Genomic DNA, 24,335 nt, shown 5'->3' with positions numbered 1-24,335 from the left:
TGTATGCTTTTCTTATATCTGCTGTGTCCAATGTTCTTTACCAAGTTTTCAATGGATTTATATTTATAACATTTCTCTGAGAAGATCGGTGTTGTTATCCCAAAATTTGAAGATGGTGAACACAAGCTTTAAATTGCTTGTTTATAAATGCAGAGGAAGCCCAATGAACTGCACTTAGGTCTTATATGTCTTTGATCCATGACTTAAGCAGTTAACGAATTTTCTTCTCTAAGTTTTCCCCTGTTGTTACTTTGGAAAGATGGGAATCATCCAGTGCTGACGGAAATGAGCAGGAGTCTGTTTACATTGAGTGGAAATGTTGGTTAGTTGAAATGTTGATCACTTTATGTAGATCAATCATATAAAAGTATCTTTTTTCACTTTTAAATTTTATTTACTTTGTTCCAGAGAAGTGATTCATTACTTTTTAAAGAAGCGTTGGTGCTCTACAAAGAAACTCTCTCCAAAGACTCCAAAAGGTGATCAAGATAATTTCAATTGTGTGCCCACCTTTCTGTACTGGTGTAGGGAGGCAGTAGGACATGCTAGGTGCCTGCATCCCTAGAGGACCAGATCTGCCTTGCTTTATTAATAAAAATAAAAATAAAAAAAAATCAGGAGAGTGAAAAGCACAGCTGCTCTTCTCTACAAGTTGCATCCTAAACAGCTGGATTGCCAAGAAATAGGTACCGCGTGTTTGCCCTTGAACCAGGCTGAGTGGAAAAGGAGGCCACCAGCAGCACTACAGCTGGTGTTTTGGGCTTCACTAAGAAGTTAGTAGGAGTTTAAGCTGCTACCTCCTTAAACCTGAATTACAGTCGAGCTTTGAAGGAAGACAGGTGCCTCTGGTTAGGCTGCTATTATAAGCAGGCAGGAGTGCATATACTTTGACACCAGGAAATTTTCAAGCAGAGAAAACTTTAATTAATATATGATCCAGATAGACTGGATCACTGAATGAGACTTCAGGCCCCTGAGTGTCATAGAGCAGTTTTTACATTAACACGGAAGCCCACTGTGAATAGAACAGGGATTAAACTGTTTACTACATATTTGCCAAGGGATATTTATCATGCAACTTCTATCTCTCCAACAGGCTGTTCAAACATTCTTTTATTGCTGCTATTATTTCTTCCAATTGTTTACCTTGTAGTGTTGAAGAGGCCAAATATCACTGGATTTTTGTTATCACGAGTTTGCAGCAAAAACACATCCTCTGTAAAATTTAAATGCAATGTTATTGGTAGAAAATTACTTTTCTCAGCCCCAAAAGAGAAACTTCATCGCTTGTTAAGAGTGTAATCTCATTTTACTTGTATAAGCAATTTAATTTTTTGCAGATTTTAAAAACAATCTTGAAGAACAATGCAATACTTAAAAGCATAATTGATGATAGTCAACTTATGTATAGATAGTTAATGTGTGTATAGAACTTCACAGACGCTGGATACAAAATGCTAACAACCATTCCCTGTTAATGAATACAAGCACAAGATTTGGCAGTAAGATGTGTTATCATGAAAGGATATGTTTTATATGATGATTTTAAGTTTGTTGCAGTCTAGGATATTTACCTAATTCATCAAAATGTGTATCAATCCCGTTTCTCCCAGGCACAGAACAAACTAGCCTGGTTTTGAGGAAAGTGCTCCATTTATTCACGAGCATTCGCTGGCCTCCCATGTCATTCTGCATGGAAAGAAACAAATGCTGATGGTAATTTGAATGAGTAAGTCTAGAAGCACAAACATCCTTGCAAAATTTGCTACTCATTGTATCTTTTAATGCCAAAAGCATGCATTTTCAAACCACACGTCTGTTACTAGTATTATTTCTCTGGAGTCAGTTTTCAAGTAGGATTGTGCTGATCAAATCCAGGTCTCATTAAGAGCTGTGGGTTTATAAGAAATCTTTAATTCTGTGCTGCATCTGTGGATAGTTTTAACTATACAGCTGTTGTAAAGCTTTTTTTATTTCTCATTTTTGTTAACTGGATGTACTGAGAACTTTTAGCAAAGTTTAACTTTGCTTTAGGAGCTGAGTGGAAACTGAAGCCCTGAATCCATAGAGCTGGTACAGCCGGGGCAAGTCTGAGGTGAGTATCTACGTGATGTTCTAAAAATTTCTCAACAACTTTACATAAGACCTGCTTTTCTATGCCTGTCTCATCTTTGTCTTGCTATTGTGACTGTCAGCCTGTCAAGAAAAAGAGGCATTTGATGCTACATAGTAATCAATTTGTAATCTTTGGGCGGCATCCTCAAAGCTATGTCCTCATGTTCAGGCTGACTGTCTAACGGATTATTGCAGGCTCTGTATTAGGTTTGCAAAACTCCTCTCACAACTTCATTCTAAACTACTGAAATTAATGTATTTCCCCAGCTTCACACTGAGATCTTACAAAAACAGAGATCTGTTTTACTTAGAAAAGTAGAAATTTACAGAGTAGGTGCCTCTGTGTTGCGAAATCTGTTACAGCTCAGAGGAAAATGTAAGAGCTGGGGGAAAAAGCCACTTCTTGAATCAAAGCTATTTTTTGTATTCATTAAATCAAATTTGAGTTATAGCACATGGCTGTGAAGCTAATGCCCAGATGCTGAAGGATTTGGAGTTTTGGACAAGTGGAAGAGAAAGCTCTGTGGGATTTTGGTTTGATCCATGGCTAGAGATAAGACATTCAGGTCAATACATTTCAGACTAGAGGGAACTATTAAAATAATCTATTCAGACATCTACAGAACATAGGCCAAAGAATTATACTTTAGATCTTGATGCAGGCTTGAATTCTGAGAGCCAACTGGCTTTGTTAACGTTAATGTCTTAGGCTGCAATTTGGTACTTTGCATATTTCAGGTGGTTTAAGTTATACATGGGCACTCCTTAAGAAATGTTAAGATGTAGTATGCTGGTGAGCATATGCGATATATACTATACCTTGAAGTGACAGAAGATTTTTAACTTGTATTTTGCTCTTTGCCCAATAGTTTTAGGAGTATATCCCCTACAGTTAGGAGGGGGAATGCAATTCTTTTTTCAGAAATAAAATCAGATGCTAAGAAATAAATGTCTCATTCCTTCTTCTAACCAAGCAGTCCCAATGGGAAAGAGAGAGCTCCTCTCATCAGCCTTACCATAGTTCAATTAATAGAAAAGGGATGCACCCAGACTTCATCAGTTGTTCAGAAAAGGAGCAATTATGGGTAGCTTGATTTGGGAGATCATCTGTTAACAGTGCCTCTCTCCAGCAATGGCCGAACTCTCCGTCCTGTCTGTGGGGCCAGGGTGCCAAAAAGGGATAGGATCAACACACCAGGAGCGTGGCCTGAGTGGGAAAGGAATAATCGTACAGGGCAGTGGAGGGAAGCGATGTCTTTCCTTGGGCCTTTTATGGCTCGTTCTGGTAAACCTTATGCCTGGATTCAATAATAATTTGCTGGACAGTTCAGTTCTACTTTCCTGCCTGCACAGTTTGCCTTAGTTACCATCGAGAAGAGAAATGGGATATGAAATGAAAACATGAATTGGCTACTATTTATAAAGCACTTTGTAGGCGGTTAGGATTGCACCCCTCCTGTCATTCATACATCAGAAAGAGGTTTAAAAAAATTACAGAATCACAAAATAGCTGAATTTGGCAGGGACTTTGGAGACCGTCTAATCCAACTGCCTGCTCCAAGTAAGTTGCTTTAAGCAAGTTGCTTAGCAAATTGCTCAGGCCCATGTCCAGTGAGGTTTTGACTTTCTCCAAGGATGGGAACTCTAGGCAACCTGTGTCAGTGTTCAACTACCCTGGGAGCAAGAAAATAGTTTTTTACATTCAGATGGAATTCCATGTGTTTCAATCTGTGCCCATCTCCTCTTGTCCTATCCAGCTGTGTGGTAGGATAGCCTGCACAAATACAGGTGAGTTAAGTCTGCTCCTTGCAGACAGAATAGGAAGGCGAAAGGGAATGAAAGGACTGGTGGCTGGGTTGGTCCTGTCACCAGGAATGTAAGGTGACATCAGTTTATGTCACCGGTGAGAGCTGCAAGAGGCCCAGGACCCACAACCAATACTAAGGGCGATGGAGCCTTGATCTGAATTGAGAGTATGGATGGTACAAAAGCCCTGTGGGCAGCTGCTATTGCTGTTACCATTTATCAGCACAAAGAGAGATGGAGCTGTATAAGATTACTGGGCTTTGCTCTTCTCTCAGCAAAAGCTGTCTTCGAGCCCAGATTTCAGATCACTTCTGAATTTTCTAATGTTTGAGGCTGTTTAGATGTAGGGTTTTCATTCAGACCTATAACTTACTTTCACATATGTTAACAGATGCCATATTTGCCATAGAGAGAGAAAGAGAGAAAGAAAGGAATATTTTTTTTTTTTTAATTTAGCTGGGGAATCAGAAAAAAAATCTTACCGCACATACACGTCCCACTCTGGTATATATGGCATGAGTGCTTGTCTCGGCTTCTAATGCTTTTTCAGTAAAGAAGAAATATACTTTGTTATCATCATGGTCTTCATTATCAGGAATCATGTATGAGCTAACGAATTTGGGTTCTTTAAAAGAAAACAAAAAATATTTCAATTCCAGTTTATTAAAACATTCTTTTATTTTTTTCAATCCTTAAAATCATCTGGTAGCAAAGAAATAAATTAAATTAAAGAATCAGGGATCTATCTGTCAGAGAGCTACCTAGGGGGAATAGGCTGATAGAAATAGGAAAAAGATACATTTTTTTGTGGGTGGGTATCTATAGAACATGTGGAATACATTAATTTCAAACCGATTTTATAGCTCAAATTCACAAATCAATATTCCTTTGTATGTGTGCAAGAAAAAGACCTTTTTCCTGTCCTGTTCTCTGGGGCTTATATATTTTAATTTGGATTAAGCTGAAAGCTGGCACTAATATTCACATAACAATCTCTGAACCCATACAAACCAGGTGTAGGAATGTCAACTTTGGACAAATAGCCTTTTAGATAAAGGAAAAGCTCTGGTAGTTCTGCTAAAAGATGTTATATGAACATATATCTTCATAGACAGAAGATACATTGTGTATCTTTGTCATGAAATAAAAACCTCCCAATTTTTTCCTGTTTTGGCATTTTGCTAAAAAGTTGAAACCTAAGTTCAGACTTCAGTCCGTGTCTGTATACCTTTTAATCTCACACCAAGCAGAGCTGTGATTTCATCTCACTGAATTGTAGCAAAATTTTCACAAGTTCTTTAAATGACAATGTCATTCATACAATTAGTAAGATTTCTTAAGCAGTGAGTAACGTAAATATTTTCTAACTTCCTGTCCTCTATGAAAACAGACATTGCATTTTAAGACATTGATACAACTTTCTGATTTTCTGAAGTGTTTTTAATATAAATTTTAAAATATTCCCTTTCTGTAAATTTGAAATGTCAAAATGAAGAACAAAGTTTGAGGCCATAATTTAGAGAATTCTATATTTAACACAATGAAATCTTCCAGTGGGAAGAGAAGAGAAACTTCACTTGCGTATTGTAAACATCCACCTGATTGTTGCTACCGTTATGTAGCCAGTTTAAACACTCAGTTTAGCAAGGCTCTAAGTACAGGAGATAAAGCAGATGTAAAAAATGATCTAAACAACAATAAAAAAGTATTTAATTCAAGTCTTAGGTCATATTTGTGTTTGGAAAAAGTATGCAGCAGAACTATTTTCTCTCTTCTGATTTGAGAGAAGACCGCCTTGAAATTTGGGAGAAAATTCTTCGGTGTCTGTCCTTTAAGTGAAAAGATGATGACCACCATATGAATCACCACAAAAGGCAATTATTGAGTGTCCTTGCCAAACATCAGCGGTAATTACATCACAGTTATGATGAAACATTGCAATACTTTTGGAGCTAAACAAATCAAGATCCTGACTCTCCATTTCACAAAAATTTCAACACTGACTTTCTGTCAGTTACATTTCACATTTAAGAGTATGAAACAATTTTTAAATTTCCCAGCACATGATTTTTTTCATTATTTTTCTTGTGGCATATTTTAATTTTCTTCTTTTAAATTACCTGCTTTAACTTTTTATTTAATTTAATTGCATGATCATTATATGTTTATTATTGTCCATTATTGCATGACATCTCTTTCCTACACAAACTGGCAAAGATTCAGTTGTTTTATTGCAACATGAAGACAAAATGATCTCATCTACAAAAAGAGAGTATTGTTCTAATTAGAAGCACCCATTAGTTAAATAGATAATTTTTACATGTTATTTTAATTATATCTGGCATATCATGAAATAATACAGAATATTCAAAGTAGAAATTAAAAGCAATTTTAAAAGTGAGAAATGAAGGATTTAAAAGTTCCACTTGTTAAATCCAATATGTAATTGAAGTAAAGATTTCAATTTGTTCATCCTGGCAGGGGCTTCATGAAAAGTTTCATGCTAAAAAGATAGTTCAAACAAATTCACCTCCAAATGTATGTACATAGGCATGAACGATAACTTTTATTTCTGGTTAAACAGAAATGGGCTAGTCATCGAAAACACCTCTGGTTCCTCCTTCCCATACCTTTCAATAGGCGCTCGCTATCAGGTTCGGTTCGGAGATGGGCCAAGCGATTCATGGTGCGAAATAAAGCAGCATCCCTTCCCCAGTAGTCACTGTAGAGACCAGTAAAAAGCTCGCCACCTACAGGCCACACATTAAAGAAACAAACCCCAAACAAAACAGTTTGGTAACACTCTATGTAGTCGTTTGAATGCATATGCTAGGAATGGCATTATTAAGATGGCTCATTAATATTCGATCAAATTCAGGTAAGGGGTCACTAAGTGACATATAGTCTAAACAGCATATGGACATTTTTCCTACCAGCACGGCAACATTTACAGTTGGAACAGCACAAGGACAAGAATCTTAAATCTCATTCATGGACATGGCCACATTTTCAAATCTGACTTAATAACTTTGCGATAGATTCACACACGCAACATGAAGGCATTCAATTAACATCTAACCACGTTTGCCACGTCAGGCACCTAAGGTCAAAGCCCTCACTGCTGTGCAGTTAATGCCTGGCCCTAGAGACACCTACCCCTTCTCAGTACCTAAATTTTCACCAGTGCCAAGACTCTGACCAGCGGTTTGCTTTCGAGCACTTCTAGACATGCTCTGGTCTTGCTAATGAGAAGCAGCACATTGCTGGGTCCCAGAACTGGGAGGGACATGCTGGGTTTATGAGGAGCCAGGAATAACAGGAGCCAGAGAAAGGAATGAAAAGGCAGCAGTAGGTTTCAGAGCATGCAGTGCTAAGGAGAAGAATAGTGATAGCTGCACCAACCCACTGATTTGGGCTGGGGATAGGGTTCAAGACTAAACCATGCCTGAATCCACAGAGTGGACCTCAGACAGGAAGCCTTTCCTGAGCATGGTTATCACATTTGGCTCTGGGCAAGACATGGCTGAAAAAAAGATTCACTAGTGAAGCACATACTGAAAATACCGGAGGGCTGGGTGCAGTTATCTCCCCAGCTGGAGAGAGAAGCAGTACCTGCTATCTTAGAAGTAATTTTTTTTGTTGTTTGTTTTATTAGGCTGAGTGTTTTTTCCAGCCAGCCTACTGGAGCTGTTCCGCTTTACCTGAAATAACTGCAGTGTGGGTATAACTTGCTGGCTGAGGGGCTTAGGTTTTCACTGGAGAGAGAAAAAGAGCCTATTTTCCCCAGGTCCAGCAGTAACTTGTTTTCTTATCCTTAAAATATTCACCAGAGTAGGGACAGAACCTGAGATCTCATCCATCCTGCACAACTGGTGATGAATATTTTCCTGAAAAATTGATGGGAACAGAGACTGGGTCCCATTTTCAAAGGCTTTAGGTGGCATTCACAAATCAATCAAGCATAGGAAAATACTAAAAATAATAGGCTGATTGATCATAACTGTTGAAAATCTATATGTAGTTAGGCTCAACTAGATCATGCATATGTTCAAAAATCCAGCCTATCTCTATCTGACCTATGTAAAATTTTGATATTAGGTATCTATGACATTCTATCTATGAAATCCCAGCAATAATTATACCTTTTAGTTATGCATGGGTGCAACTCCCCCTAACTGACTAAACATTAAGAAAAATATATTTCACTCCCTTGTGGACATAGATTAGAAATTGTTTAGGTCCAATTTCAGAAGCAGACATTGTCACTAGGTGGCATCCTTATATTAGGAAATAACACAGCAAGAATTAAACTGTTCAAGAGGGAAATAATTTGCAATTTGTGGCTAATCTGAGTGGAGGTTTCAGTGACAGGGCTTCCTACCCCCTCATCAAAATAAACGGGACTGATCCATTCAAATGACATTCGCTGGCATTTATAAAGGATTATAGCAAAAGCAAGAATTTTGCTTGTTAGTCTCCCTCAAAGTGCAAATTTTGTTCCGCTTAAGAGATAGATATAAATTGAATGGTACCGTAACTCTGAAAAATGATTCTTAAAAATTTATAGTTTGGCAGCTGGGGCTGATGCAGGAACCTCTGCTGGTTCAGAGCTGGGCATAGTTTTGCCTTAGGCTTCATCATATAAAGCATGGCTATTGCCTCGTTAAAATACATGGTCATGATTTAGGGTAAAATATTGGCAAGTGAAATGAAAAGTCAGAATAAATTACAGCATTGGTAGAAGTTAAAGTTACCCAACACTAGTAGTGAGCTTTATTTTTTAAATAACACAGGGCTGATTAAACAACAGAATTTGCCAGTGTCTCAGTAATGCTCCAAACAATCTTCACAACCCTAACTAACGAGTTACATTAGTCGTAAATCCCCTGTTAAGAATTCCATTGGGAAAATGTCTCAGAGTGGCTGGTTTTCTTTTTAATTATGGTGATGGCTAATCCAAAATGTGATGCTTTTATCCTTTCCAACTGTAGTGAACCTTGGAAAATCCATCAGTGTGGTGTAAATGCTTTGTTACATGTTGCGGTTGATCAGGATTGACATTTAAAAGTCCTAAATGTTCAGAAGTTTGGCTATGAAGCCTTTTCCTTCTGTCTGACACAGGTATAAAATGTTAGTATAGATAACTAACCTGCTGGTATGGCATTCTACCATATACTGGGGAAATTATCACTGATTTTATCTGTGAGATCCTGGGGGCAGAAAATGGAAGTTCCGGTCTTGGATGGATATTGCTTCATGAGAGATAGTGTACAGATACAGGAATTAAATCTGATTTTTACCCTGAAGTGTTACTAAACTAAACATAAGACAAGTATCAAGCATGAGCAGACAGGTCACCTAGCCTAAGGAGAGTGGTGAGACAAATACTGATGAGTGGGACTGGCAAAGATCCCAGCACAAGAACATTTGGCATAATTCTGAGATTTTTCACACTTTTGACATTAAAAGGATCTTCTCTTTTACTCTTCAATGGTCTTTTGCATATCCTCTAAATCCATGTTATATATTTTGAACACCACCGGATTTTTACGGATGCTGACTAATTCTAGATTTAAAGACAACCTGAAGTTGCGGTTTGACAAATCCTGGCAATATTTCTACTCTTTTCTCCTCTGTTGAAAAGCTTCTACTACTACTACTACTACTACTACTACTACTACTACTACTACATGTCAACTCATCCCTGTCTTCGTTGCAGGGTTTTATGCTGCTGTACATGTACTGATAAACCAGTATCTTCCAGTGAAAGTCAACTCAGCAATTTCACAGACTTTCACCACCCCTCCCATCTTCCAGTCTAACCTCAGCTTAACATGCATTTGCAAAATAATTGCTAAAATTTAAATTTTAACACAGCCTGGTTAATTCTGCTAAAACAAGAATAGAAACTTTATTCTTCCTTTATTTAAATGAACAACACCCATCCACCCCCATGGACCTCAAAAATAATTTTTAACTCAAGTGATACATGCATACTTTTTAGCTAGCATTTTTTTCAAGAGAAATACATCAAAGTTCAATTGGGACCACTTGAAAGATACCTTTATTTTTTTTGCCCTTTTGTTAAAAGCAAAGTATTAGCAAAACCAAATACAAACTCCTTCTAAAACAAAGAATTCCTAGATAAAAACTCTTAAAAGTAAAACAGACTGAAGCATGTGATTCAATTTAAAAAACTTAATGCAAGGGATTTCTATAAATAGGCTGCTTCTGCCTTAGAAGTGGGTTTCCTTCATTTGTTATTGGCATGTTTTGTGTACTCGCTTCAAACTGGAAGGTACTGCAAACTTAACCTATTATTCATCAACAGTCCTTTCTGTGTAAAATATAAAATTCATGTTATGAATAAAGGAGTAGAACATAATGAGTAGAAAATAAGCAGCACCTTTCATGCATTTCTTTGACTGTCAGCCAGTTATTACTCACATGACAACCAATTCACATTTTTAGCAAGTGACACTTTTCACAGAAGTAAAAAAAAAAACAAATTCAAAAGAAATTATCTATTGCTTAGCTGGTAAACTTCCTCTGTATGTTTGTATTTTCTGTCTGTCAGTCAAGTATTCTGTGTTCTGGTTTGAGAGGAAAAAATATTTATTTTAGTTTATTGCCTGGACTAAAAGAAAAAAACACAGATACGTGAAGCTGTTTTAAAACTGTAAAACCCAAAAATATTGTTGAAATTGATTCCTTGGATAGAGAAACATATTCAAATGTAGTTTAGTTTTTTCACCACTTGCTTGTGATAGAATGCAGGTAACAGAACATAGACATAAACTAATTTCTCAACTTTCAAGAGCTAGTGTGGTCTAAGTTAATCAGTGTGCATGATCTGATACCAAAAATAGTTTTGGCTATTGAAAGCAGATGGGTGAGTTCATTAGAAATAGAAGTCAAAAAGTTTTATATGCCATTTATCGAAACATATACATTTTATTCAGCCTGTTTGCCATCCAACATCTATTCTGTTTCCTGATGCTAACAATACATTGCTAAAATTTAATTGTTCATAAATTGAGGAATTCATCACAAGCTATATTACCACTGGGTCAGATAACCTGTAATAAAACTACGATAGCATGGACATTTAGTTTTAAAGCCAAGTCACGCACTATTATTTTCTTGAAGTGGGTATTTTAACTGATGTGTTAAAATACATGAAGAGATACAGAACAAAAGATTCTCTTTTTTCCTAATTTAATCCAGATAAATTTGGTTCTAATTAGTGATGGTGCAAGTGATCTTTCAAGGTCATGATTTTAAAAGTTTTTAAACTTTTATCAGAGGTATATAAAATTTCCTTGTTACTCTAATCAACAGCCACGCTGTTATAGGCTGCTGTGTTAATGTGAGTTGCAGAGGTGGAAGCAGGTTTTTAAATGTTTAGTTGGGAAGAAGAGGATGCTGGGATGTGAAAGCCTTTGCTAACAGGTTTGCATGAAACAATTTCAAGGACGTGCACCTTGGCTCAATCTACATGGGGGAATGTAGGCAACACTGGGGGCATACTGTTTCCATACCAGCAGCTGATTTAGCTTTCTGAGAAGACTGGAGTCCCTGAAGAAGAAGGGAACCTCCAGGCATTGGAGGAAAGACTGGAAGACCAGTCCTGGAGGGTATGTGGTGTAGCTGTCATCTCCTGTTATAGGGTCATGGCCACCATGAGCTGGAATCAAGGCTCAGCTGACTGAAGGAACATCCCTTCCTTCAGAGTTCAATGGCATTAGAGGTCTCAGCCTCATTTTCAAATGTCAGTTAAAAGATTCTTTGTTATTCACCATGTTTACATCTACGTCTTCTACCCTTTTCAAATTGATACCTACAGAGATAAAGGATATACATTCTGAAGTCTAGGGAGGAACTAATTCTGTTTATTCTGTAAGCTGTGTGCCTCTGATTAGTAGAAGTTAGTATAGTAAAATACATCGAAAGAAAAACTTCTTTAGGATATTTTTCCTAAGTGTCAGAAGTGTTTAATTCGAATACAATATAAAATAATAAATAAAATATTAATATCTTTGAAGACTTTTATTTTGGTTTTAAAATATCATTTTATGATCACTGAAAATTACAGAATTCCCAGTGAAGGCCTAGAAAGGCAGCCTCAAATACCTTTCTCAGGTCATATCAGTTTTGATGAAGGGTTAAAAGTGTGTCTGTTTTTTGGTGTTCTGTCAGTGATCCAAGAAAAAATTATTATTTTTTCCCATTAATCTTGGCACATTATGGAAATGTTAGCTTTGTAAAACTGACTTTATAAGTCTTTGTTGGTGGACATCCAAGACTCTGATCGACATTGATCAGGGAAGGGTTTATGTAATGGATTTATCTTTTCAATAAAACTGTGAGGATCCGTAGGACTTTCCATTATCCAGGCAAAGTAATGAATAGGCCAGAAGCACAAGGACTAACCATTAGTCTTGAAGTGCTCAGTGGCACAATCTGGCTTCCATTTAAGCAAATAAAATTCACATTGATCCCACAGTAGGAACATGATCAGGTTAATTTATTTACTTAGTTCTGTCTGAGGAAAGGTTGAGAAGGACTTCAAGATTAGACCATGAGGTTTCAGGCCTACAGCAAATTCCATAGGATGAGCCTTTTTTCCCAGGCTGAACTAAGACTGGAATCTGTTAAAAACTGTAGAAACAATTTAGTCATAAGGGTGGAAGAAAAGCGTAACAATCCACACTTCATGGATTTTGGAAGGTCAGTCAAAACACAGCAATTTTTTTTGTGATTTTTTTCATGACTTCTTTAATGCACCAACTCTTAAGAATTTGAGGTGTCATTTTTTATTTTTTTTTATTGGGAATGAACAATATTTTGATGAATTGCTGTAATTTGAAAGATTTGGCATTACTGATGAAGATTTTTCTTGTAAGCATGTAAACATACATCTGTCACTCATGACCAATACTTCCTTACCACCATGGGTGAGCTTTATCATTGTAGTTAATAATCAAAGGCTTTAACTGTCTATTTGTAAACTATGAAGTCAAATGTAAATATCAAAGGGCCCTAAAAAGGTCTAACTTTTCTGTCCCTTAAAAGTTGAAAAATTATTTGATCTTTAGCCTTTTCTTTCTAGCCCTTTCTTTTAATGACTATTACTTCTTAAGGTTCAGTTTTCATCTTACATTTTCTAAAGCCCAAAATGACTGTGTTAGTCCCTAAGTGCATCTGGATTCCACCCTTTACCTGCTGTTGCAGTCTATTTTTAGTCAATGTACTATAATATTGCCAAGATTTGTTTGCTTGATCTCACAAAATGTTTTCAGGAAAACATTATAAAAGAAAAAAACATATGGTTTGCTATACTATGACTTCAAAGGTCCCAGCCCTACTGTGATATACTTACCAGCAAGGCACAGAGGAGCACTATCTCAGCACAGCTTTCTGGCACTGCAGGACTTAGGCTGATTTCTATTTTTATAACTGTCAAGGATAAGATCAAGTCTCCTAACAGAAAATCACCAGTTTTGGATAGTTCTGTTAGAAGGCAGCGTTGGAGAAAATCTATTTTAATGTCAAAATCTGTAGAATATAAATATAATATAAATATAAATAATAAATGGTTGATATAAAACCAGGTAAATTCACATTTTTACAAGATGCTTATTACTCAGATTACATCTCAGTGTATGAAAAATCGTAAATTTTGTGTATTTGCCTCGGCTGTGCAGAAGACTAAGCCAGACATATTGCTTCAATTTGAAGGAAAGCAAGAGATTATTTCCAAAATTGTACAACAATCAATTACCTCTTCAGGATGGCATGTGTCATATAACATCTACTCACTTCAGTGAGACACCCTTGCTGGAGTTACCACTGCCTGGGATGTAATATTAATGTGGGCAGCACCATGAGGATTAAGTCTGACACGTTGAAGGCTGCAGTGGAAGACTGACAACACTTTGGTGTGCTGAAGAAAGACACTCAGAATGACAGATTGACAGGACCGTGAAGCTTGTGACATAAAGATCATTACCAATTAAGATGGAGGTGAAGGAAGAACTGGGGTCAAAAGGGCACCTGCCTCGTCCTCTCTCAAATTTGTACGATTCCAGTTGAAACAGATGATCCTTTAAAAACAGAAAAATCACAGAAAAGAGCATAAACCCTACAGGCAAAGACAAAAAAGTCCTTAGAGATGAGCTTTAACTTTGTTATACCTTTATAATGGATTGACTTCATTAGGTAGAAAACAAAATTACGGTTGCTCACTGATGTACTAGTAAAAATTCTCTGGGTTTCTTCAAACCACCTTTGTGTGTGCACTACCCCAAAAGAATGAGTAAAATATGCACTGAAATTGCACTTATTTTATTTCTGTGGGAGTAGGGAGTGAAGATTCCTCTATCTTTTCTCCAAAGTATCTAAACATTTAATAGATATCTAGCCATGGAATGTGTTCCCCCTCTTAAAACATTTTTTTTCAGTAGTTGTTAAATATATCATGCTCTGTTATCTTCCCTTGGTAGCTTTGAGATGTTTATAGATCTTCCTCATAACAGTTATGTTTAGGAATGAATCCCCATTTATGGTTTTCAGAGCAAATTTAACAGAATATCAGCATAAAAAGAACATCGGCAACTTAGTTTAATTTGTCTGTGTAAGGCTTTAAAGGCTGAGAAAAAATTTACAGTTTAATTTCATTTGCAATGCTGTTTCTCCCAGCTTTCTCAAAATAGCCTATTAATGTCTGATTAAAATATCAAGTGAGAGCACAATATTTTTTTTAATTTTTATATTAACAAAAAACCATGCACAGAACACATGGGTGGGGGAGAATAAAGAGGCGAATAGGGAGAAAGCTATGAAAGCTTCTTAAAATATATGACACCCAGCCATCAAGCATGTGACTAGTAAATATTTTGACAGTCTAGCGGTTCCAGTTCTGTGTAACAGTTTTACTCAAAAGTCTACTGAAATGCAGATTATATCAACATATTGGATAAATGCAGCCTACCTGTTTGTTAAACTAATCTCAGGTTCATGTTGCTAAAATGCTAATGCAAGTGTTTTGTGAGGCATTAAATTACATGTGACAGGACCCCAAAGCCCCCAGAATTTTAAGGAGTATCTGCCTGGATTTCTCCCTTAAAGCGAATGTTCTCAAAGAGGTACAAGAGGTTTTCGACAATAAAAAACCTATTTTATTAGACCTAATTTTTCAGGTATTTATTCAGATAACTCAGTATTTGCACAGAAAAAAGTTTGATATATCTAGACTGGACAAATAGTACCCTGGTGGTCATTATTCAAGTGTATGTAGTCCTTTTAGTCCTTATGCCGTTATAGCAGATACTTTTTTTCTGCTGTTGGTTACATTCATGTAATTTGGGGGGTTTGCAGCATATGCAGCTTGGTCCCTAAAAAATTGTGCTGCAGAGAGATACAGAAACCTGATAATGTGTCTGCCTTCTGCAATGCTGTATTCCCCACTCACCTATGTCCACATATCCCACCCTACCACCTACAGATCTCTTTCTGCCTAAGCAAGTGCAATTGCCCCACAGCAAAACTAATGTTCTCTTCAGGTAGCTCCATTCATGACAGTTACGCTTTCCTGAAAAAAAAAACAAACAAACATGAAAAGAGAAGGAGCAAAGAAGCAGAAGAGACCATTGCATAGGACGGAAAACTGGCAAGGTAATAACAATAAAAAATGATTTATTTTTTAAAGGGCAGAAAGAAAAAGAAAAGAATGCAAGGAAAGTGGGGAAGTTGTAGATCTGTTAGTTCTCATTCACTGGTAAATAACTGAATATTTGTATGTGTTTCATTAAAAAGAGTTAATTGTAAATTTGTCACAAACCCCTCCAGAACGTTATTGACTGCTTAATCCCCAGATAAGCCAAGCTGATGTACCTATCTCCCATTCCCATCCGTCCAAATAATACATGCCATTTTCCTGCAACTTCTGATCAAAAAGATTCTCATTAGTTTGAGAGTTTCTATAAAAATGGGATGCAACTCAGAATTCAATTCTGGAAAAATAAGACATCTGTTTCATGTCTACTTGAAGTGAAAAAGCCACTCCAAATAAAGATAGCAAGCAAATACCATACAAATGTAAGTAGTAGTCCTAAAACTCACAAGATAATGAAGAATTCAGAATCTCACCTCTCCAGAAGCTCCTGTGTTGGAGCTGATGCAGCAGAAAATAATCATGCAGGGTAGAGACTGGTGGTGCAGGAATATTATTTTCTGCTGTATCAGCCTCAGTTGCACATCAGTAGTAACTATTTCCCCTCTGCTGTTGGGTAAATGTCAAACAATGAAGAAATATTTACCTGTGTGTGGAAATTTCAGCCCCATTACATACTTTTCGAACATCACACACCAGGTATTTTTCAAAACTAAATACCAAAGTATTTTGTATCAACAATACCAAAGTATTTTGTATCAACAGTAGAAAAAAAATAATAAATAAGGTGAACTCAGGAAGGGAAAGAAAAAACTTCTGAAACTGCACAAAAGGACTAGAGAGTCATAATTGTCATAAAATATGATGAAAAGGAAATACTTCTAAAAGCAATCTGACTGCATGATGTTATTCATTCTTTAATCAGGTAATAAAAATAAAGTTACCCAGGAAAAAGTTTCTCTTCTGAGATCTCAACTAAACTATTTGTCAATCAGTTCAATAAACACACACACAGTTTTTAGAGAGAAATACATAGAAGTAAGGGAAGAGATAAACTGAGGGTTAAAATTTAATAATTTTTTCTGATCTTAATACTTTCTGTTCATTTTTCCCCACTGTAAAATAAACTTTTCTATGAAAGGAAAAAGTAACAGATTTAAAACTGATTGTAGAAAAAACATACTCAGATAAAGTGATCAGGTGTGGAAACAAAATTGTTTTGAAACAGTACTTGAAGAAGTTGTACTATCCGTACTTCATGGTTTCTAGTGCATGGATCATAGTTCGTCCTACATAGGAAATACAAACTGGATTTTTTGTGCTGTAGGACAAGGCATAATCCCACCAGGGCATCACAGACCACACTTCATATTCATGTTTTCCGCTGATAAAATGCCACCGATATTCAGATCAGGGAGTCTTGGCTGGTGTGGGAGGCTTCCAGATGATGTGGAAAGATTTTGCATCATTGTACACCAAATTATAATATCATAATGAAAAAGCTACTAATGGAGTTAACCATTCCCCTGAGAATCCAGATGAAATAAATGGTAAAGACAAACCTACCTCTTTTAACATTCATGACATGAATACGTTTAAAACATCCAACTATACGACCACAGAATGAAAACGTTAAGCAGAATGCATATTATCCTTTCATTATCTGCATTTTAACAGCTGGAATTTCTGAGCAAGGATTGTAGTCCAAATACATCATCTAATGATAACAGTGAAGGTAGACAAAAATTTGGATTTCAGTGCAATTTGGAGTTTTTAAGTGGATTTCACCGGGTTTGATATAAAGCAGGATATGTATCTCATAAATTTTTGCAGATACATGTAACTCTCTGAAAAGTCACTGAACATGTAAACAATGACTCCTCCATGAAAGATTTTCAACCTTCACCTTTTAGGACAGCATACCAAATATTCCATGGTTGCAGTAAGTCATTCCCATCACTGGGGCAAGTAACTGAAGATCTGGTGTTAGATATGTCAGCTTCCACGGGATGCCAGTTTAAATGAAATGAGTGTGACACATTAATAATCAGCTTGGAAGGCTAATACCATAATTCTAACCCTCCTTGCTGTTTGTGACATTGGAATCCCTTGAGAAACATCAGAAGAAAACTGACATTTTCCTCACAGATTATCCAACACAGCAATTCAACATTGCAATTTATTTTACAGGCACTTTTCAGGGGTTTAGGGTAAAAATTATGCAAAAACACATATGGAGGGCTGGGAGTGGAATTACAAATTTCTACATGTAGTTTGGGAAAAGGAATGGGGTCTGGGTTTGATTTATGATACCTATGACTTAGGAAACATAATACACTTTCAAGTTCTATTAAAATAATAAAGTTCTTTAAAAAGAAATATAAGATATTTTCAAGGCATCAAGCATTTTGTCATTACCTTGATGTGAATTGATAATTTTAGACAATGAAGAAAAATGTAGGCTATAAATAATAATGAAAGAAAAGGTCAGTCAGAACCATTAAAATTTAAAGACTGCATTTAACTTTTGTGGCAAAAAATTGCTTTCTCTAGTGCCAAGTGCTGCTTTGCTCTGGTTCAAGACAGCATTTATGCCTGTGATTAATTTAAAACATATGTTTACTTCCATTCCTATTCAGCAAAGAACCTAAGCCTATTCTCAGTGTTAATACAATGGCTGTATCTTTTCACTAAACCAGGTACTTAAAAATATAGAAGCTTTGGTTGGATTTTCCCTCCAATATTATTTTTATAAGGAAACATAATTTGATTTTCTGTAAAGGGATTTTTTTTCCACTTTACATTTTTATTATTTTCCAGGTAACAAAAAAGTCAAATGTATCATACTAGCATTTTTTAAAAGGAAATTTAAACCACTTCAGAACCTTTAATTACACACTTAACTGTGTATGTATATGCTCCAACAGTAGAGCCAAAGCCTGCTCTCCAGGACACCTGTGCCTTTTTGTGGTTGGTACATTTTTTGGTTGTTTGGGGAGTTTTTGAAAGTGGGGCTGGTGTTGTTTTGGTGGGCTTTTTTAAGAAGTCCATGTTACTTATATTGCAGGATAGTAAATCGTATTTAGAGTGTTGTAGGGAGAGACTGTGCAGGTTTTCATAAGTTTTTAACACTGGCTATACTACTCACTGTCGATGTAACTCACTGTTCAAAATTCGTTCTTAGCATTAATGATCTCATAGTTATTCACCCTTAATTAAGAATTGTGAGAGTTATTTGTTGCATTTCATTTACTAGGGGTCATATATTTGAGACCCTCTTAAAGAGAACCTTGAATAAGAAGGTTCATGTGCAAAGGACATGGAATGGGAAAATCTAAAATAGAGATGCATTGCTTATACCAAGCCATGAGAAGTGTTTGTTACCTTGATAAAACTGTGTGTGCTAGTGTGATATGATCTGCTCTTTTTTCTGTTCAAATAATTCCTAAGGCATCAAAAAAGGGAATGTAAATGCCAAAGAGTCACCTTATTTGATCATAGTGCCCTGTCTGAGGAAGAAGACTATTGGGAAGGGATGGGACTGACTCCTCAAGGTAAGGACATTCCAAAGAACTGGTGAGCTGAGTGACCTGGTAAAGTGGGGTTTAAAGAAGGGTCATCAGAGTCAGAGGCTGAAGCCCAGAGAAAGAGAGAGAACTGCAAATGGAGATGGTATGGAAGAGAGAGGGCTGCCAAAGGGATGTTCACATCCCTGTTCTCAAGCCAGTATGTTCAGAAGCTTTCCTTAAGCCTCTGAACAAAAGCTGTCAGGTTAATTTTCACTTGCAGGGTTTCCTTCTCACAGAGTGCTTCCATTGAAGTCCATTACAATGTTGCCACCCTTCTTTATGAGAACAACACTGAGACCCTTATCCCAAAACTAGGGATATTGTACTTGGATTCACTGGTTCCAGGTACTCCCTTTTTTTTTTTTTTTCCTAATACTATCTTAAAACTGCAGTAACAAAACAATAAAGTAACAGATGGGAAAAACTGTGATTTTAAAACTTCATCAAGTTAGGTACACAGTGACACACAGTTGTGGTTTTATCAACAGTCTTCAGTGCCCTGAAAATGAAAGTAACTTATGCAATCTCCAAGACAGTAAACAGAATTTATTCAGTAGAAAATAAAATTTATAAAATTTAACATAGCAGTTGTCCTGTTTCTAAAGAAAGAAAACAATTATTGCCCATATGTACTTTCCCATTTATTAAAATAATTTTAAAGTCTGATTTAATATTAACATAACGCCTTTAAAGTCTGGCATTTTGTACATACATATGTACCCATGTGTACTCCCACAGCCTAACATGAGGAACAAAGAACTTTTTTCCAAAATGAATCAAACATAAGTTTTGTAAAGCATTTTACTAGTGTAACTGGATTTTTTTTCTCATGTGAGAAATTGAATGCTGACTCAATCCAGAGAAATTCTGTGACCACAATAGAAAGTGAAATGCAATGCATAGGATAAATCTCATCTTGATTTCCATTCTCCTTTGCACTATGTTTTTAGTATAAATTCACATGACATTTTCTTGCAAATATTCTTTAGTTCTGTATATTCTTAAAACACTTTTTTCACTTTTATTCTTTCTTGTAGACTCACTTATTCTTACGTTTTTATTATGACATAGAAAGACACACTGAATACACTACGCAGAGCCCTCTTTTAGGAAGAATGAACCTTGACTTCCTCATTAAAAAAAAAATAAATCTGAAAAATCACAGAACATGTCTGTAAATCAGCAGAAAATATAATTCAAATATAAGTCTCTAAACTTAACTCTCAACTCCATGACCTGTCTTAATCTGTACACTTGCCTCATGAAAAAGGCACAGGCTAAAAGAGATATGCAGTAAAAAGTTTTGGTTTTGCAAAAACCAAACAGAATATAACATACTGGGTCAGGCCTGAAAAGTCGTCTCATGTCACATAGCCTTTTGTATTTAAGCAGACTAAATTCTGGTGCTAAGAAAAATGTGTATTAACAGTATCTGATAGCTATAGTCCCAAATATTAGGTAGGTGCATAACTAATGTCAATCCAACTAACTCATTCAAGAAATTAAAAATCTAAACCCAATAGAAAATGAATCAATATGATGAGGTTTATATAAAGGAATCTGTCTTCCAAATTTTTATAATAATACTAATAAGTTTCTATTGCAACTTACTGGCCTATTTAAGTCAATGTAACACAGGCATGCAGATATTAGCATGCAGGGTGAGTAACACAAGGATGCTCCAACAGTTGAAGAAATTTTAATTTCATGACGTACTATCTTCTTCAAAAAATCCAAACACTAATTTTCCAAAGTTTCTGAGCACTGGCAAAAAGTTTCTCTGCTTGTTGTCAGAGGATAACTAACATTTAAAATTACACCTTCCATGTTCACTCAACTTTATTTTCCAAGCCAAATGGGGAAACAATATTAGGAAAGAGTCCTCAAAGAACTGGCTGAAATAGTCAGGTCTCTGCTATTTAACATAATTAAGATTATTTGGGACATAGTATTTCTTCTGAGGATCTGTTTTCAATCCTCTTTACTATCCAGTGACATACTGAAAAGATCAATCGTCCTATGGGATGAGAGTGCATAAAATGTTACAGACATTAAATCCTCCCTAAAACTTCAGATGTATTTTTCAGGTCTATGCATTTTATTCCACAGTTAAATGATTAAGACACATTGGGCTCCAATCTGAAAACATGTTTAAAATCTGGAGTTATGTCAGACTGCTGTCTGAGTTTGCTAAAGGATTAGCAATTTGTGACTTGTGTCAAAATATCTGGCCTAAAGTGACAGAAAGAATATATTTCCCTGATTTAATGTGTGTGAAATACTCCAGCAATAGGAAAAAAAAAAAAAAAGCCAACCCCTCCCAGCTACCCAGCATATAGAAATCATAGGCATTTACCCTTAGCAGTTCAGAATGTTTAAGCAGAAGTGAGTGAATAAGTCAGAATTTTAGGAGGCACGTCTTTGCATGACCTTAAACTGGATACATAAACTCATTAGGGTCCTATGGCATAGAATAGGACCATTAAAAAATAAATTATGATCATATCGCACTAGTGTGATAGGTAGTATATATGAAACTTCCAGGGACCACATAAAGGATCTCTGGAACTAAAATGCTTGGATGGCTGTATACAGAGATACATTTTTATGGCCAGGTGAAAGAGGAGCTAAAGATAGCTCCAAATTGCTCTACAAAAGCAAAGGGATTTCTGTGAAGTGCAGTCTTTACACAGAGCCTCGCTGGCCAAGACTCTCCTTTTCCTTGATTTTGGCAGGCTAAACTGGTGTTGAGGTTTTGAGGGTCACATCAGAGCAAATACCAAATAAAAACTCTCACCTAACGATTGCTGTCCTAACAACTGGGACAAAGGGAGGACACAGCTCTGTGGTCGAGTTTACAGTCTAGGCTTTGGTGGTGGATGGAGCAACAGGTGGCTCGGGTGTGGAGAGGACAACAGCTACATTCAACCAAGAATGGCTTTCAGAAGGAAAGCAGATACCCTGGAGAAGTTCTGCCTCCGTGGACTGGAGCCTTAGACAGCCAGCAGTCCTCTTGCAGAGCTTCAGCAGGGCGTCCCAAAATGGGACATTCTGGAAGAAAGGGCAGAGAAGCGGATCTACTGCCTCTTGATGACACGCACAAACTGCAAGCAGCACTACTTTTTAGTTCACTTTTTCACCTGGATCAATTTTCCTGGATAGATCTAAGTCAAATAAGAATAATAACCAGTAATAAAGTATACAGGAATTATAGAATATTAAGGATGCACTTTATAATTTGGGAAAATATTAACTGAACCCTGTCATTGTTAAGTTTTTGCTGGTTTTATTTATGATGACTAACACGTTATTGAGCAGTACCTCGACTCCTCAAACAATGCCATAGACTTCAGCAAGTGCCCTCACTTAGAAAAAAACTTTTTCTCATAAATAAAGGTGTCAGAATCTAAAAATCACTGTGAGTAGAGCTGGAATATTTTACCTACCCCCATCAAATTACCACACAGGGGGAGTATTTCTTTCTCTTTGGGCTAATAATATTATTCCTCTGTATTGATTTGTTCTGTCCTGACCTGTTTAATCTTGCAAAGGGCAGATCTAATATGATGGAAAATTCATTTCATATGGCTGATCAGTTCTCTACCAATCTGCCAAATTGAACTTAAACTTCACATATGGCCATATTTAAACAATATTCAAAAGTGGTGAATGTCATTCACCTCATTTTATGGATGGAGAGTCCTGTCAAACAAACCTGTTGTCTGTTACAATGGGTAAGAATGACAAGTACAACTGTGCTGATACAGAATACTTGGTTTTCTCTTAGTTTCAGGTAATTGGTATTATTTGAAATACCACTTGAAATACTTGATATTTCACTTAGTAGGTAGCTGTTTGATGAAACAATGTGCATTGTAGAATTATTAAGAAATAAAAACTGCTGACAAATATCAAAGTATAGTTGTTACTAGGTACGCATCAATGAATCTTTTTTTACTGGAGGTTTCCCTACATTTTGTTTTTGATAGAAAGATGATTTTTTAATTGAGCGGCAATGGGGAGGCATAAGTAATGAAGAGAAAAGGTTAATGAGAGCCCTGGGTGCACTCAGGTTATGGGGTGCTCTGAACACTAAGCTAAAGGTCAGAAGCTAACAAAGTAGATTTTAATATAACTGTATCCAGAGTGGTGTGTTTTAGAGTAGGAAACACAGTCTGTTATCTGAAGTACATCAGAATGCCCTAGAAGGTGGAGGTTCAGATTTTGTTCAGATTACTTTCACGTATCAGGCTGAGGTGCCTCATTTAGGATCCCAAGATCCTATCCCAGGTGCCTTGTTACAGCTGACAGTGACAGACACCTCTAGAAATCTCTTCATTGACTTTGTCATGTGAGACTATTAATTAGGTGCCTCATCTAAGTGTGTAACCTGGGATAAGTCTGTGCTCCAGAGAAGAACTTTGGGTCCCAAGTGCAAAATACTAAAAAGAGATTTCTCATTGTGATGCTGTGCCAAGGACTCAGCACTTGAGTCTATGGAAAGAGGGATCTCAAACAGAGGTAGGGAAGTGACCTTGCCTGTACACACACCATCGAACAGCATGTCTGGTTCTAGTGTCTGCACTTCCAGAACACGTGAAAATACTGCACAGAGTTCACAGGAAGGACACAAGTAAGATTGAGGAATCCTTGTGACAGGAGGTTTAAAGAGCTATATTTATTCAGCTTATCAAAAAAAAGTGAAGAGGTGGCTTGGTCTTTGTGCATAGGTACTTATATGTGGAAAAGATGTGGAATAGATAGTGGGAGACTTTTCAACTTTACTGTCAAAGGGGTATCAAGGTTAAATGAAAGGAAGTTGAAGTTAGATAAATTTAACCTTTTATAAGTGGCTATTTCCTAACGTTGAAAGTAATTAAATGTTAGGACAGCTTGCCAGAGAAATAGCGGTGTTACCATTATCTGGATTCTTTGAAATGACAATACATATTTTCCTGAAAATATTTTAATTCAATATCTGGGAGAAATTATCCATGCGGTGTGTGACTGATCACATGAAATGGATGGGCTTTGGCCTTTGTTTCTATTTATGCAATACCTATTTATGCAATACCTACTACCCCTTTCCCAGCAAAGCATGGGAAGAACAGAATTGTCCTTTCTTCATTATCCTTACCACACTTCACATACACAGCTGTTCATTAAGGTAA

General features: G+C 36.5%; 1 protein-coding gene across 1 annotated transcript in view; it reads right to left on the bottom strand.

The window, feature by feature from the left end:
- SEMA3E (semaphorin 3E) overlaps positions 1–24,335 on the bottom strand; it is a 145,152-nt gene that overhangs the window by 26,206 nt on the left and 94,611 nt on the right. Inside the window, exons 5-9 of the mRNA XM_005240154.3 lie at positions 13,934–14,027; positions 6,552–6,671; positions 4,404–4,546; positions 1,575–1,689; positions 1,147–1,216 (exon numbers count right to left, since the gene is read on the bottom strand). Coding sequence (XP_005240211.1) covers positions 1,147–1,216; positions 1,575–1,689; positions 4,404–4,546; positions 6,552–6,671; positions 13,934–14,027 — 542 coding nt within the window. The remainder of the gene's footprint in view (positions 1–1,146; positions 1,217–1,574; positions 1,690–4,403; positions 4,547–6,551; positions 6,672–13,933; positions 14,028–24,335) is intronic.

The sequence above is a fragment of the Falco peregrinus genome, chromosome 6 (genome assembly GCF_023634155.1).
Source record: "Falco peregrinus isolate bFalPer1 chromosome 6, bFalPer1.pri, whole genome shotgun sequence".
In the NCBI taxonomy this organism is placed as follows: Eukaryota; Metazoa; Chordata; class Aves; order Falconiformes; family Falconidae; genus Falco; species Falco peregrinus.
Note: the sequence above shows the minus strand (reverse complement) of the source record. Positions and strands in the feature narration are given on the sequence as shown.